The 19605-nt window shown below is 44.4% G+C and overlaps 1 protein-coding gene across 1 annotated transcript in view; it reads left to right on the top strand.

Moving 5' to 3' along the window:
- Window positions 1-5335: 5335 nt before the first annotated feature.
- Window positions 5336-19605, top strand: part of GRTP1 (growth hormone regulated TBC protein 1) — a 69385-nt gene continuing 55115 nt past the window's right edge. Inside the window, exons 1-2 of the mRNA XM_068265263.1 lie at window positions 5336-5499; window positions 11015-11099. Coding sequence (XP_068121364.1) covers window positions 11059-11099 — 41 coding nt within the window. The 5' untranslated portion in view covers window positions 5336-5499; window positions 11015-11058. The remainder of the gene's footprint in view (window positions 5500-11014; window positions 11100-19605) is intronic.

Genomic DNA, 19605 nt, shown 5'->3' with positions numbered 1-19605 from the left:
GTTTTGCAATACAAGTGATAAATAACGTCATTAATTGACAGTGATCTCGCAGGAAGTAGCCTGGGTAACCATTAGGCTCAATACCACCTTACACAAATGCATGGTATAAATTCATCAACAATTCAAGCAAAAACTAGCAAATAAATCAGTATTAGTAGGTGCACTTCCTCACCTTATTACAGTTAATATTGTAAGGTTAAACAATACTTGGGTCTGATGTGTTTAAACAGGAAACGTAACAAAGGCACATATTTAGTTGCAACAATTATTATAGACTGAAATATATGTATGTGATGAATGTCAGTTTTCATGGCTATATTGCAAGTTAAAGGTTGTTGAACTGTGTCCCATTGAGTACAAACCTTTTTCAGGTGGTCATCAAATGGACTGAGTAAAAGGTAGAAATGATGACAGGACCATGGGAGAGATTGGGATTGACAACGGTGGAAGAGAAAGAGTGAGAGTGCCGAAGACACACTTTTGTAGTTTTCCCTATTCAGTCCCTTCTGATTAACATGTTATTTTGGTCTTATACCATACTGAGCGAAGGATCGATGTAGGTTGGTGGTGTATTAGGGGGAAGAATCATCTCAAATTTGGCCAATGAAACCTCTTAAAGGGAATCTGAATTGAAAATAAATTTATAATATAATGATTTGTATGTGTAGTACAGCTAGGAAATAGAACATTAGTAGCACAGATATGAATATCGTATTGTTTCCAGTACAGGAAGAGTTAAACTTCACTTGTTATCTATGCAAAAGAGCTTTTCTGAGCTCTCTGACTAATTTAGTCAGAGAGCCATGCTCTTTTCTGAAGCACTTATCTCAACCTGACTCTCACTGTTTCCTGTTTGTTAAAGGTTTTACTGCAGAGCTAATGACCTTTTGAACTTTCCTGCTCTGTTTCATAGCGTAAATAAAGAGTATAGTTTGTAAACTGCAAATATTAGAGAATGATGCAATGTTATTTAAAAAAAAAAAAGCTATATAACTGAAAATAAAAATGAGACACTTTTTTTTCGCTAGTAATGTTCTATGAATTACCCGTATTACACATACAATTCATTATATTATGACTTTCATTTCCTTAACGACCATGACAATTCAAAGCCTATTCTTCACCTATTGTAAACAAAGTTGCAATCATGGATAAAAGTATTGTCAAGTCCTCCCATAGGGTTGTTGTAACGATTGGTGTCAGCAACACAGATTTTTCTGATTATTGGTGATCTGCAGTATCACCAATAATACAGATGCTATACCTGATTATGTGATGATCTGCAGAATCACCAATAATACTAGTATAGCTAGACACCGGACACCCAATGTAGTATAGTGTTTTGTGCAACAGTAATTAGAGAGGTTATCTCCCGAGAAGCGGGAAATACAGACACTACTGCAGCCAAGGATTCCCTGAGAGGCAGGGAATCAGACTGTACTGCAGCCAGTGGACACCTGAGGGGCAGGGACCACTGATTGGAGAGATATGGTGAGGATTGGTCTGCAGCTAGAGATTCCTTGATGAGCAAGGAATCATACTGTACTGCAGCCAAGGATTCCCTGAGAGGCAGGGAATCAGACTGTACTACAGCCAGTGGACTTATAGAGGTAGAGATCCACTGGCTATGCTGCCTGATGGCCTCCAGAGGGGCTGGTGACCACAGGACTGAGATAGCAGCAAGTAACCACCTGAAGGGCAGGTGTCACAGGTGTACAGCAAGGCTGCTCACCCAAGAGCTAGGTGACAGCCAGAAAGGTCAGACAAGCCAGGTCGGCAACACACGGACAGACAAAGTACAGAAGCGGAAGACTGATTCGGTATCCAGGTACAGGCAATGTTGGCAACAGATAATCAGATGGGCAGAAGTACCGAATCAGAAGACAGGAGGGTAGTCAGGAAAGCCAAAGGTCATAACAGGTAACAAATAATGTGTCACAGTCCTAGACTTAGGTGTGAGGTCCTTGGTCTCAACACCTGGGAACTAGTCTAACAGATAGGCAGTGACAATATAGATCTCTTCTAGTCTTGGGTGTGAGGTCCTTGATCTCAACACCCTGGAACTAGTCTAACACATAAACAGTAGCAATGCAGTAATCTCCTAGTCTTAGGTGTGAGCTCCTTGGTCTCAACACCCGGGAACTAGTCTAACACATAAACAGTAGCAATGTAGTAATCTCCTAGTCTTAGGTGTGAGGTCCTTGGTCTCAAAACGGGAACTAGTCTAACACATAAACAGTAACAAGCAATAGTACTTTAAGCTATCAATGGAATCTGACTCAGTGTGAATTCCCAGCTCCGTCTGGTTCTAACACACTGTTATCAGGCCGACTGAGGTCTGAGCGCTAACACGTAACTGTTCGCAACAGCAGACAACTTGCAAGTGACAGGCAAGTCCTATATATACTAAAAGCGCTCCACAGCGCCGCCCCAGTCACTCAGCCAATCCAGAGCATAGCTGGAGTCAGCTGATCGGCCTGATCAGCTGACTCCCCTTCTAGCAGCATAAAGGTCCTGTCGCCTGGCGCGTGCGCGTGTAGCTCTCCATCTGTGTGAACTAGAAGGACCAGGCAAAGCAATATCACGCTGCTGCGCGGTAGCAGCCGCTGGCTGAGACGCGGAAATAGCCGCCATGCCGCTTGCCCATGCGGCGGTATCTCTGCTATTCATTACAGTTGTACGCACTCCTGGGTATCTCTTCCCTTGTCAGTGATAATGCTGTTGGTAGTGTGTGGAGAGCAGTACAGGCTACTTTCACTTGTAGTGCAGATCAGAGCAGGCCTACTTCCTGCAAAACTAAGGTGAGAGGAGAGTGCTAAGTCCTGCCTGCAGAGGTATTGGAGTCACTCGGATTACAGGTGCAAGTGGCTTATTATGATTGGCTGCATTTTGAAGATGGCTTCATGGTTGACCCAAGTGTAAGCACAAGGTTTTGCAGGACACGTGCGGCAAGTTTATAATGTAATACAAAATGTTTTATTTGTAGAAAACAGAGGTTGGAATTCATCTGTTTTTTGCAATTTATTGATAAGATGTGAAAGCATCTCCTGTGAAAAAAAACAGGAGAAAAGTTAATTGAATAGGGAGCCAAGTGTGCTTATCCAAAAGAGTTAAAGGGAAGGTTCAGGGACTAGCTAAAAAAAATAAAAATCCATTTCCACTTACCTGGGGCTTCCTCCAGCCCGTGGCAGGCAGGAGGTACCCTCGGCGCCGCTCCGCAGGCTCCCGGTGGTCTCCGGTGGCCGACCCGACCTGGCCAGGCCGGCGGCCAGGTCGGGCCTCTTCTGTGCTCCATGGTGCATTCCACGCCGGCACGCTGACGTCATCGGACGTCCTCCGGGTTGTACTGCGCAGGCTCAGAACTACTGAGCCTGCGCAGTACAGCCCGGAGGACGTCCGATGACGTCAGCGCGCCGGTGTGGAACGCACCATGGAGCGCAGAAGAGGCCCGACCTGGCCGCCGGCCTGGCCAGGTCGGGTCGGCCACCGGAGACCACCGGGAGCCTGTGGAGCGGCGCCGAGGGCACCTCCTGCCTGCCACGGGCTGGAGGAAGCCCCAGGTAAGTGGAAATGGATTTTTATTTTTTTTAGCTAGTCCCTGAACCTTCCCTTTAAGTAACCAGACAAACAGATCACATTTAGGCCCCTTTTACAATTACTGTGGTAAGTCGCGTCACGATACTCTCCCCCGCCGCAGAGGCCTTTAAAGCGGACTCAAACCAAACATTTTTTTAATTCAAAATATTTAGTTGCACCACTCTGACACATACAAATATAAATAAACACTCCTTCAAGCCTATGAGCATTTCAGTGCATGCTTTTCACCCTCCTCTTTGCATAACTAGGGTTATACAGGTGGCAGCCATTAGCAATTCCTCCATTGCTGGACACCTTCTACTCCACCAGTTTGCCGGATTCTGTCCCGGCAATATGAAAGGAAGGGAGGGGTTCCTACAATAAATGTAAAATATTTTATATTTGTCATCATGCAGCTGAAAAAAGGCTGCTATTTATTATTATAATTTAGAAAATAGATTTTATTTCTGAAATCTTGTATTTTTTTAATTTGGGTCCACTTTAAATTAGAAAGAGTTTCACTGACCTAGGGATTCTACCAGCCCCGCAGCCATCCTGTCCCGCCAGTCCTCCGTTCCCCCGCCGAAGCTTAGTTTCGGTTCTAACAACTGATCAGCCGGCAGTCCATTGCGCCTGCACAGCCCTGGCCACAAGCATCCTTATACGCATTCACGTTTGTTCACAGCGGCAGAAGCCTCATGCGCAGGCGCAGTACAAGATCTTCTTTTACTGCACCTGCGCAGAATGTTCTCGCTGATGTAATGCACCTTGCAGGGCCGTGCAGGCGCAGTGGACCATCGACTGATCAGTTGGCACAACTGAAACTAAGCCATGGTGGGGGAAAGGAGGATCGATGAGGACCAGCGTGGGGCAGGACGACTGTGGGGGGCTGGTAGAAGACCCAGGTAAGTGAAACACTTTTTGTTTGTGACAGTTTAGGTTCCCTTTAAAGTCAATGAGGCATGACACACTGCCTACCGTGCTATGGACGTGCTCTGGGTACTACAGAAGTAACGCACAAGCTGTAGTGCTTTACCACGTGACTTATGCAGTAATTCAAGACTGCTCTTAAAGTTGCATGTTAATTTTTTTCTTTTTGATCTTAAGCGGTGCGCGACTATAACGTGTGGTGTGACTTTACAGCTGCGGTGCGATTGTCCCAAATCACACCGCTTCTCAACAACTGCAAAAGGGGCCTCAGAGCAGTTTGCACAAATGAAAAGTACTTGAGCATTATTTATTTCTGCAAATGTGGGCTATTTAATGTGTGCAGGTTGGGAGGAATAAGCGCATAGAACCTTAAGAACTGTCCTTAGACTTTTAAAGGACACCCTTTCTACTTATTTAATTAAGGTACACAGGAATTGAGGAACAGAGAACTACACCTGAGGAATGTGGAACTTACTAAACTCGCTGAAAGATCAGTTCATTGCTTATTTACTTATGGCAAAATTATAAGGATACCTAAAATAATTATTTGAACTATTATTAGCTGTTTGATTGTGGATAATACGGGTCATTCACATTTCTGGGGACAAGTGGTACTGAAGACTGTATTAGATTTTTACGAGGACGTGCACTTTAATTGCACAATCCAAACAGCGCCCCCCGAAGACATTGCAATCACTCACTGGCTGCCTAATCCATTCCCAATGACACGAGACGCGAGAGTGACTCTGTATAGCTTTACCCCGCCCACTGAGCGCTGTACACGCCTCCTTCCCATTCTTGGATTGCCGAATAGCTCCGCCCCGTGGTTCTTGAGTGACAGCGCGCTCGGTGTGCACTGGAGGATAGTGGGATAGCGTAGCTGCTGCTGCTGAGTGGGATTAAAGTGCAGATCTCTGGAGGTGAAATGGCCAGCGAGGCTACTTTGTCCATGTGCGAGCGCCGATAACTCCACATCTCTGAGTCTCCATCTAGGTAAGATTACCTAACCAGTCGCAAAAGGGCTACAGATAGGAAGTTCTGGGATCAGGCAGTGTGAGAGGGGACAGGTGCAGGAGTTGCTCGACTACTTGACATGCCACTAGTTAGTCCTGCTGGGAGCTGGGGACTGGGTGTGGGGACTGGCTCATCATGATGTGACTTTTATTGTGTGAAGTGCACATTCAGTGGTAGAAGCCTGTCTCATCCTTTGATGTTTATTTTTGTGTGAAAGCCAACTTTGTGTGGTGTGACACTTTGCAGCTGCCTACTTATTACTTCTGGCCAAACACATACTTTTTTTGTAATTTGCAGATTTGCCCCCCTGCACACTACAAATCTGCTACTGGTGATCAATGTGACCCATCAATCAACCTTCATTTATCTTTGGTTGATTGGTTAATTTTTGGTAATTTAGTTAATATTGACTAAAACATGTTTTGGCCCATGACATCCCCTCCGTACTGCTACTATAGCCCCTGTCCATAGCTCTGGTGGGAGTTCAGGTGTGCATGCTCTGTCCATCCATGTGTGCTCTCCCCCAACACTGTGTGTAGCAGCTGCTGCCCAAAGTGTCCTGGGCAAGCGTGGATCTGAATGTTTCGAAATCACACATGCCTGGGAGGCTCTCAGGAGAGGACTAGTATGGTTGAGGTGAGCCAGCATGAAAGTCCATAGGGAACAGTCCTCCAATCACAGCAATGCCTTCAACTTTAAAGAGAACCTGTACTGAGTAAAATTATTTAAAATAAACACTCGAGGTAACTTCAAATGAACATTACATAGTTACCTTGCCATCAGTTCCTCTCAGAAGCTCACCATTTTCTTCTGACAATAATCCCTTCCAGTTCTGACAACATTTTGTCAGAACTGAAATATACCAGTTGCTGTCAGTTATATATCAGTTGCTGTCAGTTACAGCTGAGAGGAGAACTGATGTGTCCATGTTTCCCTATGGCTCAAGTGAGCGATGTTACAGTTTAACAGTGTGCTGACCAGGAAGCTGTTATGGGGTAATGGCTATTTTCAAAATGGAGGACAGAGAATTCCCTTGATCACAGTGGCCAAACAGGATGCAGGAGAGGAGAAAGAGATTGATGAGTAGACTACACATGAGGTAAGTATGATGTGTGTATGTTTATTTAGACTTTTATTTTCAGTTCAGGTTTTCTTTAAGCATTCTAATTGGCTGAATAGTGTGAACATATTATTACTACAGCCTATCTGGAACCCAATAGTTCAAAAGGGTTCTGTACACCCAATCACGGTAGCGGAATTTCCCTATGGACTTTGTTGCTGGCCCACCTCAACCATACAGCACCTTCAACTGCCCTGCACTGCCGTTCAGGAGCACAGAATAAATAGCGCATGCACCCTATGAACGGGGAAATGGAGGGGGGCTGGGCATAATCCCACAGTATCTGGAGACCTTATAGGTTATGCTGGTATGTATTATTTACACACACACTCTCTCTCTCACTCTCTCTCTCTCCTTTAGAAATTGGGCGGTACTTTAGTTTAGGTGAACCTGCAGGAAACCTCATAGGAAAATTCAGCTAACAAGTTTGGGTGAACAGCACCCTCTCAAACTTCTAGGTTTCTGATAGGTTGTAGTAAATTACGCCCACATTATTCGGCCAATCACAATGCTTCATGCTGTAGAAGGTGGTGCGATTGAAGAACTGTTCCCTGTGAGGTTTCCTTCCGGGGCCCTTAAATTAGTCTAGCGCCCAAAATTGGCCTTAAAGGATACCTGAACTGACATGTGACATGATGAGATAGACATGTGTATGTACAGTGCCTAGCACACAAATACCTATGCTGTGTTCCTTTTATTTCTTTCTCTGCCTGAAAGAGTTAAATATCAGGTATGTAAGTGGCTGTCTCAGTCCTGACTCAGACAGGAAGTAACTACAGTGTGACCCTCACTGATAAGAAATTCCCCTTTTTATCTCTTGCTCTCAGAAGCCATTTTCTGCTAGGAAAGTGTTTTATAGTTGGAATTTCTTATCAGTAAGGGTCACACTGTAGTCACTTCCTGCCTGAGTCAGGACTGAGTCAGACACTTACATACCTGATATTTAACTCTTTCAGGCAGAGAAAGAAAAAAAGGAACACAGCATAGTTATTTGTGTGCTAGGCACTGTACATACACTTCTATCTCATCATGTCACGTCAGTTCGAGTATCCTTTAAAGGGAACCTAAACTGAGTAAAATTATTTAAAATAAACACATGATGTAGCAGCAAATTAATATTACGTACTTACTTCACCGTCGGTTCCTCTCAGAAGCTCACCATTTTCTTCTTACAGTGATAACTTTCAGTTCTGACAATATTTTGTCAGAACTGAAATGTACCAGTTTCTGTCAGTTATATATCATCTGCTGTCAGTTACAACTGAATGTGCAAGGTAATGTCCATGTTTCCCTATGGCTCAAGTGGACGATATTACAGTTTTAACGTTGTGCTGACCAGGATGCAGTTATGGAGTAATGGCCATTTTCAAAATGGAGGATAGAGAATTCCATTGATCACAATAGCAGTGTTCTCCCTAGAATTTTTTTCCAGCCGGGTGGCATGAAAAGGTAGCCGGGTGGGGTGAGATGAAAATGCAGGGCAACTCTGCTTACAGCATAGGAGGAGGTGAAAAGGTGAGCCGATGGCAGCCGGGTGGTCACCAAATCTAGCCGGGTGGAGCACTCGGCTAAAAGAGCCTGGGGAGAACACTGCAATAGACAAACAGGACACAGGAGAGGAGAAAGAGATTGATGAGTAGACTACACAGGAGGTAAGTATGACGTATTTATCAGGGCTGTGGAGTCGGAGTCGGGGCAATTTTGGGTGCCTGAAGTCGGGAAAAAATGCTCCGACTCCTAATGAATTTGTAAATGTAATTAAAATAGAAAATATTATAAAATGTTCTATTTCTCAGATAATAGTCATTAAAAATAATGTATATATACACAGTAATAGCTGTGCTTAGTCCACAAAAATGAAATAAACCAATCAAACTACTTGTGCTGCTTTAATAAAGCAGTCCCCGTATTTAAGGTCAGATATACATATCTGATTGTGACCATATATGTGATGTGTACACAGGAATCTCTTATATATACTAAATAACATCTATGCTGTAAGAATAAAGCCTGATATGTAGCTGTGGTACTAATAGAGATGGTCAATGAGATGGAAATAATTCTGCGTTGATGCTGATTTATGCAAATGTATGCACTCCCTTTGCTCATGAAATCAAATAATTTGATATGTTGTTAAAATTTGGTTTGGTGACTACAAATTAAAGGGTACCTGAGACGGATGAAAAGTAAAGTTTTATACATACCTGGGGCTTCCTCCAGCCCCCTTCAGGCCAATCAGTCCCTCGCTGTCCTCCACCACCTGGATCTTCTGCTATGAGTCCTGGTAATTAAGCCAGTCAGCGCAGTCCAGCCACGTGCCGCTCCCACAGCCAGGAACGTTCTCACCTGCGCAATAGTGCTGCACAGGTGTAGTACGCTCCTGGCGGCGGAGTGTGTGCATGCACACTACACCTGACTGGCTCAAGTACCTGGACTCCTAGCAGAAGATCCAGGTGGTGGAGGAGGACAGCGAGGGACTGATTATCCTGAAGGCAGCTGGAAGAAGCCCCAGGTATGTATAAAACTTTAATTTCATCTGTCTCACGTTTAATTTGTTACACAGTAGTACTATACTCTACATATGCACTCCACACAGAGCTGCAGGGAATCCACTGAAAATGTTGTGCACATTGAACACAGAGGTGTTGTCTGTCGCCCATAAACCTGGTTCAGATTGTGCATGAAGAATGTGTAATAGAGGAAGAATCTCCTCATTCTCCTGCAGAGTACCTGCACATCATTCTTACATGTACCCACAGTTACATTGCCTAGGGCCTGATAGATGTTCTTTGTTCCGGTTTGTACCTTTTACAAGTACTCTTACCAAGGACTAGTTTTAGTCTAAAGGGAATCAATATAGTAGTCTACAAATCCTTCTCACTTCAGTTGTCTTGTAAAATTCCTAAGCGTTGGCAGTTAGAGACGAATTTCACGTTACATACTTTTAATCAACAAAATTGTAATATGCAAATTAGAGGAGTCAGAGTCGAGGAGTCGGTGGAATCCTAAACTGAGGAGTCGGTGGATTTTTGGACCGACTCCACAGCCCTGGTATTTGTTTATTTTGACTTTTAATTTTCAGTTCAGGTTCTCTTTAAAGGGAACCTAAACTGAGAAGGATATGGATTTTTCCTTTTAAAATATTACCAATTGCCTGACTCTCCTACTTATCCTGTGTCTCTAATACTTTCAGCCACAGCCCCTGAACAAGCATACATATCAGGTGCTCTGACTGAAGTCAGACTGGATTAGCTGCATGCTTGTTTCAGGTGTGTGATTCAGCCACCACTGCAGCCAAAGAGATAATCAGGACTGCCAGGCAACTCGTATTGTTTAAAAGGAAACATCCATATCCCTCTCAGTTTAGGTTCCCTTTAAGGTTCATTGACACACTAGATGGAACTCCACTAAGAATCGAGTGTGCGAATAGGTGTCGCCTGAGCTTATTTAAAGATCCAGAATTCTGCACCTTGTTCTTGTCATTCTGTTATAGCAGAGCAACAGGTCTGTACAGGACTTGATCCCCAAACTATCACATGAGGGAACAGGGTGACAATTGTTGCCTGTGTGCAGCTTTAGACTATGGTAGGGACATCAGACAATAACTACTAACAGGGATTAGATTTTGAGCTCCTCTGAAGAACACTGAAGCCTTATGCAGGGCATACACGGGTCGATCCGGCGGCCGATTAGCCGCCGGATTGACTCCCGCTCGTCCCCGCCGGGGATCGAGCGGGGAATCTATCCGGCAGGTCATCGGACCTGTTGGATATTATCAATCGAGCCATCAGTGGCTCTATTGATAAGCCTGCAGTCGAGCCGTGTATGCCAGGCATTATACATAGATGGCTCTTGGCCGAGGCAGTAGATCGGAGCCACCTCTGCTAAGAATCTAGCGTGCGTAAAGCAACCATGGAGCAATATGCTGGCCGATTATCTCAGCTAAGTGCAGGCCGAAGGCATATTCTTTTATTTACCCCACCCACTCCATTGTGCGCCATGCCTATCGGGCCTCCCCTTCATAGCAAAAGAACATGGCATTAGCCTGCTTGTTGTCCCCAAACTGTCACCCAATGGATTGAATCCTGATCTCCGCCGGGGACAGTCCTCCTACAAGGCATAACATGAATCATATGGGGTACACTGTGAAGTGCAGCAGAGAATTTTAACGCCATATAAATGGATCGTAATAATCATTTCTAGGAAATGTAATTTGGCATTATAATAAATATGAAGTGTTCATGTTTGCAGTCCACAAATATTGTAAAGCTGTTATATGAAAGATTAAAGGTTGCTATGTCATTGAAGCTAAGAAACTCATTTATAATTCTGAAGAATTTTCTTTAATTAATACGAAGGTGTTGTATCCTGCAGGTTTCTGGTCCTGTATATGCTTTTCCAATTTATATTAAGCACCAATGGAAACAGATAATCAGACTGCAAAGGACAGAGTACCCAGGTAATGGCAATTCTTTCTCAGTAACTGAATCTAGTGAGAGATGCTGGTGTGGTACTGCTGATGCATGTTGCTCTTTTGTACAGTGTTTCAGAGTACGTCAGCAGTGAACCTGAAAAGCTGCTATGCTTGCTCTCCACATGAGACTTCTGTGCTGCTTTCTTTGTTTGCTGCTTTTTCAGTTTTGTGCTTAGGCAGTGGCTAAAGATAAAGCAGGTTGTTTGTCGCTCAGCACATCCATAAGCAGGTAAATATGTACAGTATTTCCTGGTTTGCTTCTCAGCAGCAGCCTTGTCACACCCCTATATGGCTGTCATTGCACAACCTGTCATGTACCTGTGAGTACATTCACAGTGCACTTGTACTTTCACTATGTGAGGGCTGGGTTTTCAGACAGTGCAAGGAAAATATAAACAAAAGAGAATAACTTGCCCAATGCTACCAATCACATATTTTAGGTTTTTTTTTTTTTTTGCTTTTTTATTTTTTTTTTTTTTTTTTTTATTTTTTTTTTTTTAGCCAAAGATTCTGACTGGTTTCTCTGATTATGCTTAACAAATGTATGTAAGGTGTAAGCTACAATTCATTTCACAACCTCTTGGTCTCTCTGATCAACTGCTTCATTGTAGCTGTGGTATTCTATGCACCTGTGCTAGTCTATGCGATTTGAAGAGCAACATTGTATCCGGTTTGTTACTTAAAGGGGCACTACAGCGAAAAACTGTAACATTTAAAATATGTGCAAACATATACAAATAAGTACATTTTTTCCAGAGTAAAATGAGTCATCAATTACTTTTCTCGGTACTTATCCGTTAGCCGGGCGCATCCGGCAGGTGGCGCTGTTGTAGCGAATTTCGATGCGCTGGGTTGTATCTAATTCCATTCATACTTCAACGTAGTACTGTGTGAATGGAAGCGCCGCAGGTGGCGCTAATTACATTGATACGTTGATAACAATACAGTGTTAATGGCAAGGAATACATTGTATTTGAAGTGGCTGGCACTTTTACATGGAATTCAAATGAAGGCGGCGGCAATGTAACAGATGAAGCCGCCGCCTTCGTCTGTTCTTCTTCTTCTTCCCCTTTGCCCTCCTCTCGCTTCTACAATGCTGGCAGCCTGCGGGGACATGCGTCTCCCCCCAGAGTCGTTCGTCGCGGCAGGGAATCCTGCTTGTTTCCTTGCGACGAACGACTGTGGGGGGGACAGGCGTGCCCCCCCCCCCCAGCTGGCAGGGTTGTATAGTTGAGAGAGGGCAAAGGGGGAGAAGAAGAACAGACGAAGGCGGCGGCTTCATCTGTTACATTGCCGCCGCCTTCATTTGAATTCCATTAAGTGCCAGTGCCGGCCACTTCAAATACAATGTATTCCTTGCCATTAACACTGTATTGTTATCAACGTATCAATGTAATTAGCGCCACCTGCAGCGCTTCCATTCACACAGTACTACATTAACTAAGTATGAATGGAATTAGATACAACCCAGCGCATTGAAATTCGATACAACAGCGCCACCTGCCGGATGCGCCCGGCTAACGGATAAGTACCCTTTTCTCTTATGTTGCTGTCACTTAGGGCCCGTTCTCACCTGAGCAGGAATCGTGTGATTCCCGCTCACGGCAAACTGCTAGCGGTTCTGCAAAAAACGCTACACAATGTAGCGAGTGGCAGTGTTCTCACTGCCGCGGTTTCGGTTAGCGTTAACCGCTATCCGCGCTGCATGCATCGGTTTGCCGCCGACGAGCGTTCCGCGATTAGCAAAGTACGCTAATCGCAATCGCTCCAAAACCGCCGCAGTGACCAGTGATTTTTCTGCGCTAATCGCGGGAAAATCACTCCCGCAAAATGCGATTATAAGTGTGAATCTTCTACAGTAAGTAGAAGAAATCTGACAGACGTGACAGGTTTTGGACTAGTCCAACTCTTTATAGGGGATTCTCAGGGATATATTTCTTTTCAAAAGCACTTAGTGCAGGGGTCTCAAACTCAATTTACCTGGGGGCCGCAGGAGGCAAAGTCAGGATGAGGCTGGGCCGCATAAGGAATTTCACAATCGCTGCGCATCGCCGCCTCTGCCCGCCCCTCTCACTCTTCCTTCACAGAGAGGGGCGGGGAGAGGCGGCGATCCGTGCGGCGATTGACGTCAGGAGGGGCAGAGCTGAAGCTGAAAGCTCTGCCCCTTCCAGGAAATGCCGTCAGATTGCCCCCCAGGCGATTTGGGGGCTCTGCAGCCCTCGTTTAGCGGCGGGGGTGCGGCGGATTACTTGATAGCACTGAAGCGAACCTTTTGCCGGCGAGGGCCACAAAATATTGTATTGAAGGCCGCAAATAGCCCGCGGGCCGCGAGTTTGACACCCCTGACTTAGTGAATGGCAGTTGCTCTGTCCAAAAAACTGTGTAGGGAGCAGGAAGCTGGCCAGCATCGTTGTTTAAATCCTTTTTCAGGAATATCTTTATAAAGAATAAAAGCCTTGCTGAGAATCCCCTTTGGAGAGATGGACTAGTCCAAAACCTGTCACTTCTGTCAGATTTCTACTACCTACTGTAAGTGACAGCAACATAGGAGAAAACCAAAATTAACTTACCTGGTAATGCTGTTTTTAATAACCCTCCAGGACAGGTGCTACATATGAGATTTGGGCCCGCCCCCAACAGGAAACACAAAGAACTAGCTCTCTATAAGTTCCACCTCTAATCTCTACCAGCCAGTACGTCCCAATTAACTGTTCCGATAGAATACCTTACATATTACATAAATACATGCTTACAACTTACATAAACACATGTTTACAACATACCGTTATTTACATGAACGTATAAGTCTTAGGGTGGGTCACCTGTCCTAGAGGGTTATTAAAAACAGCATTACCAGGTAAGCTAATTTTGTTTTTTTCCAATAACCCTCCAGGACAGGTGCTACATATGAGATGATATGCAATGAACAACACTAACCTTAGGGAGGGATCACAGCTTGAAGAACTTTCCTTCCAAAAGTCTGTTCTTCCGCCGATAGTAGATCCAACCTGTAGTGCCTGATGAAGGTGTTCACCGTCTTCCAGGTTGCCGCCTTGCAGATGTCGGTTGCCGTAGCTCCAGCTCTGTAAGCCCAGGAAGTTGCAACTGACCTAGCTGAATGTGCTGTTATATCCTTTGGACATGGAACTCCCTTAAGTCTATATGCTTCATTAATGCAGATCTTGATCCATCTTGCTATAGATGCTTTGGACATGCCTTTCCCTTTTGTTGCTCCAGAAAAATTAATAAATAATGCTGTAGATTTCCTGAATTCCTTTGTTCTGTCCAGGTAATACAGTAAACATCTTCTGACGTCTAAGTTATGCCATCTTATCTCTCTGGGATCAGTGGCGTTTTTGCAAAAGGATGGCAATACAATCTCTTGCATCCTATTGGATATAGTAGCTACCTTTGGCAAGAATTCACTTGTCGTCTTCAGGACTACTCTATCATGAAAAACTACACAAAACGGTTCAACCGAACTCAGGGCTTCCAGTTCACTTATCCTCCTTGCTGAGGTCATAGCTACCAGGAAAATTGTTTTAATGGTCAACAACCGTAACGAAATACTGCTCAATGGTTCAAACTCCTCACTCATTAGAGCGTTTAAAACTAAGGTTAAGTCCCATCTAGGATATGAACGTTTTATTACTGGTCTGGATCGTTCAACTGACTTCAGAAATCTAATAACTAAAGGCTCTAAGGCTAACCGCCTATTAAGAAAAACTGAAAGGGCTGCAACTTGCACTTTTAATGTACTTAATGCCAGCTTCTTGTCAATTCCCTCTTGCAAGAATTCTAATACTGTCGCCAGTCTATTGGATCTCAGACCTACTTCTTTTTTCCAGTAACAAAAAGTCTTCCAATTTTTTAAGTAAATAGTTCTTGTAACCTTCTTTCTACTGTTTAGTATTGTTTTTGTCACTCTGTCAGATAAACCCCTTCTTTTTAGTATTTGCCCTTCAGAAACCACGCTGTCAGCTGAAGATTGGGAATCTGAGTCTACTCGCCTTCTTTTCTGAGTACATTGTGCCCGTCTCTCAACTGGATCGGTTTGTCCATCAACATTGATTTTAGTATTGGGAACCAGAGTCGTTTTGGCCAATTGGGCGCAATCAATATCAGATACATTGCTGTTGATCTTGGTTTCTGCAATACCATTGACAATAGAGGGATTGGAGGAAATGCATAAGCGATCTGAAAGTCCCATGTCTGGGCCAATGCATCTACTCCTAAAGCTCCTCTTGGGTCTAGCGAGAAGAACCGGGTGCAGTGCGTATTTTCCCAGTTGGCAAACAGATCTACTTGGGGATGTCCCCATTTCTGTGTCAATTCTCTGAATATTTTTGGATTTAGACTTAATTCCGAATTTGACAGTTTCTTTCTGCTCAATAGATCTGCCATGGTGTTTAGTGACCCCTTGAGATGCACTGCTGAGATTGACTGAAGATTCTGCTCTGCCCAGTCTAATATCTGCAGCACCAGCCCTAGAAGCTGTTCTGATCTCGTTCCTCCCTGTTTGTTCAAGTACATTACTACTGTAATGTTGTCCGAGCGGACTTGGAGATGATGGCCGTTTAATCTGTGTGTCGCTTGTATCAGTGCTTCCTTCACTGCTAGCAGTTCCCGGAAATTTGATGATTGCAACATTACTTCCTTTGACCAAGTGCCCTGTAAATAGATGCCTTCTATGTGGGCCCCCCAACCTGTAAGACTGCATCTGTCGTCAGAACCTTTGTTACTGGACACCTCCACAATCGACCCTGTGTAAGATTGGTTTCCTGAGTCCACCAATCTAAGGTCTGCTTTAACTCTATTGGTATGCAAAGAGTTTGGTCTAGAGCTGAATGAGCTCCCTTCCAGTTGTGTAGAAGCCATTGCTGAAGAGGTCTTATATGCTTCAGTGCCCAATACACTGAAGGTGCTGTGGAGGTTAAAAAACCGATCAGTCTCATTACCTGTCTTACTGTTGTAATAACTTCCTGACATTGCTGTATCATTTTCTGAAGTTTTATTATCTTGTCCTGAGGGAGATACAATCTTTGTGAAACGGAATCTATCCTGAACCCCAGAAACTGAATATCTTGTGTTGGGACTAGGTAAGACTTTTGATGATTCACTAACCACCCTGTTTGCTCCAACAGTCCTATCACCGTATCCTTGTGGCTCTCCAGACTCTGTATGCTGTCGGCTACCACCAACAAGTCGTCCAAATACGGAATTATTAGAATGCCCTTCAGATGTAGAGCTCCCACAATTTCTGCCATGACCTTTGTAAAAATTCTGGGTGCCGAAGAGATTCCGAATGGGAGACAGCAAAATTGAAAATGCTCCAGACCTAAACTCGTCTTTACACTGAAACGAAGGAAAACTTGAGATTCTTTTCTTATTGGGATATGCCAATAGGCATCTGTTAGATCGATATTGATCCTAAAACAATTTGGGGATAGAAGGTTCCTCATTGTGAAAACTGTCTCCATTCGGAATCGCTCGTACCTTATGTAAGGATTCAAGGGTTTGAGGTTTAGTATCAATCGATACTTCCCCGTGGGCTTTTTTACCAGAAACACTCTGGAATAAAATCCTTGTTCCTCCTGATCGGGAGGAACTGTGCAAACCACATCTCTTTCGAGCATATCTTTCACAATTTGTCGCATGGCTCTCCTTTCTTCTGGTACTTTTGGAGCCTGAGTGACAATAAATCGTTTGGGAGGAGGACTTGAAAACTGAATCTTGTATCCATTCTCTACTAGATCTAAAATAAATGTGTTTCTTGTTATTTCTTTCCAACCTAATAGGAATGCTTTTAACCTTCCTTCCACCTTGTTGGCGTCATGGCTTATCCTTATTTTCCGCTGCTCTAAAGAGCGGATTTTTCTTGGTAAATGCCTTATTACCCATCCAGGGCTTACGCCTCTGTTGTTCTCTGCCCTGTGTCTGATTCCTCCGAAAAAACGATCTCTTTTTCGGCTGAAATTTCCTCTTTTTAGGAAATGTAGTCTTTTTGCTGGCTGTACGCTCCAATACTTCTTGGAGTTGAGGGCCAAACAATACATTTCCTTGGAAGGGAAGGCTACAAGCCCTAGCCTTCGAAGCTTGACTACCCTCCCATGTTTTTAACCATAAATTCCGACGTGCATTGTTTATCAATGCTGTAGACTTAGCTGTGACCCTTAAAGATTCCGAGGCTGCATCTATGACATAGTCATTGCCTCCTTCCACAACCTCAATTGCTTCTAAAATATCTTTTTTAGGGGCATCCTGCTCTACCAACTTCTTTATTCTCTCTAACCATACTGACATGGTGCGAGACACACAAGTTGTCGCCGCAGCTGGTTTAAAGTTAGTCGCAGAAGCTGACCAAGCCTTTTTAAGAGAGAATTCAATTCTCTTATAACCTGGGTCTTTTAATCGACCTAAATCCTCAAAGACTAACTCATTATCCTTCTTGACTAAAAGCTGCATCCAGCTTGGGACATGATTCCCATAACCTAGCATCCTCTTCTGAGAAAGGAAAACGCCCTTTGAATCCCTTTGAAATAAACAATTTCTTATCGGGTTCCTTCCACTGTAATGTGATTAAATTTTTCATTGAATTGTGGACCGGGAAACAAAGTTGCTCAGAGGGCTCCATACCCATATACAACTTATCATGTAAAGATTTCTCAGAGATCTTCTTCTGGGGTATATCAAGGGTTGAGTAAATTGCCTTCAGCAATTCCTCCGTCTCTTCAGAAGCAAACTTAAACCTAGAAGACTTAAATGCATCCTCAGTGTCTTCATGTTCTGACAATTCTTCAGAAGATTTAGATTCTGGTTCACCAGTGTCATGGTGACTATCCTGCTCTTCCTCTGAAGAATAAATTATCCTAGGAGATTTACTCGTAGCCTTCTTGGGTTTAACTGAGCGTACTGACTGTTGATCCTGTGCTGAGGTAGTCGGTAGACTCTCTCTAAATGCCTTAAAGGACTTGCGAGGCCAAAATCCGGCCCCCAAATGTAAAAAAAGTTATCTACCTGTATGACTTTCTAAGGCACGGAGGACGCCGTCCGCGCCCTCCGTGCCGTTCCGCCGGGTCCCCGCCTCTCAATACGACCCCGAATGGCTCCCGACCCCACGGCCAGGGTTGGGCTCTGCTGCCTGTATAAAGATGGCCGCCGACCCTGGCCGCGGCTGCGCACTCCGCATGGCCGCTACTGCGGCTGCGCAGCACTAGGGCCAACCCCCCGATCCACGCAACAGGCTGTTTCCTGTAGCGTGGATCGGGGGGTTGGCCCTAGTGCTGCGCAGCCGCAGTAGCGGCCATGCGGAGTGCGCAGCCGCGGCCAGGGTCGGCGGCCATCTTTATACAGGCAGCAGAGCCCGACCCTGGCCGTGGGGTCGGGAGCCATTCGGGGTCGTATTGAGAGGCGGGGACCCGGCGGAACGGCACGGAGGGCGCGGACGGCGTCCTCCGTGCCTTAGAAAGTCATACAGGTAGATAACTTTTTTTACATTTGGGGGCCGGATTTTGGCCTCGGAAGTCCTTTAAAGGTTTCCACCATCTCTTGCCGCATGGTGAACATGAAGTCTTTACATGAGGCTGTATTATCCTCATTAATGATACTAGATATACATTTCTGACATGATGCTTTTGGCCAGTGTTGTTGTAAAGGTTTATTACACAGAATGCAACTCCTGGGCCTATCAGAGTTATCAGACTCCATAGCATCCTAGAAAAACATACAAATAACATAATCAATATGTTTATCTTTTCCGAAAACAATCAGCCTAGCTTATTCTCATGATCAGGCCATAATATAATGTTAATCATCATATATATCATATAGGCAAATTCTATGCTTAGCCTGTATTATAATATTAATCATACTATATATCATATGTGGATTTCATGAACCTGCTACAGTATGATTTTAATCATCACATATACTATATAAGTAAATCAGGTCCAGTATAGTATTAACCACCATATATATCCCATATCAGCAGATTTTATGATCAATTTACCGTATAACATTAACCATATATATCCGTAAACTTTCTATGAACAGCGGAGTGCCATGTATAAGTGAATCACATAACCAAGCTGCCTTATAACATTACTCATAATGTATCCTTAAAAGCAGACCCCTATGACAATATGTGGCTTAACCCACAAGCTGTTCTTATAATAGATCGACAGGGATGGAACCCCACATATAGATATACCATGCAGACCTCCACTGATCAGACTGCGGCATGTACAACATCAGACCTCGCAGATCAGACGGGCGTCTTGTCCTCCGACACTGCCTACTTACCTGATCTGCTGTCTTCTGTTTCGCGTCCATCTCCTCCAACACTCCAGCCGCGTGTGAGGATGGACGCCGCGGCTTTTAGACAGACGCGTGATCCGGAAGCGGAAGTGACGTCACCGGACGTGACGTTTCCGTAAGGGCGGAAGTGCAAGGCTGACAGCCGGCTTGCCCATGCTCCGTTTGGACACCCTGC

The sequence above is a fragment of the Hyperolius riggenbachi genome, chromosome 2, assembly GCF_040937935.1.
Source record: "Hyperolius riggenbachi isolate aHypRig1 chromosome 2, aHypRig1.pri, whole genome shotgun sequence".
Taxonomy (NCBI): Eukaryota; Metazoa; Chordata; class Amphibia; order Anura; family Hyperoliidae; genus Hyperolius; species Hyperolius riggenbachi.
The sequence above is the reverse complement of the archived record's forward strand: the minus strand, read 5'-3'. Positions and strand labels throughout refer to the sequence as shown.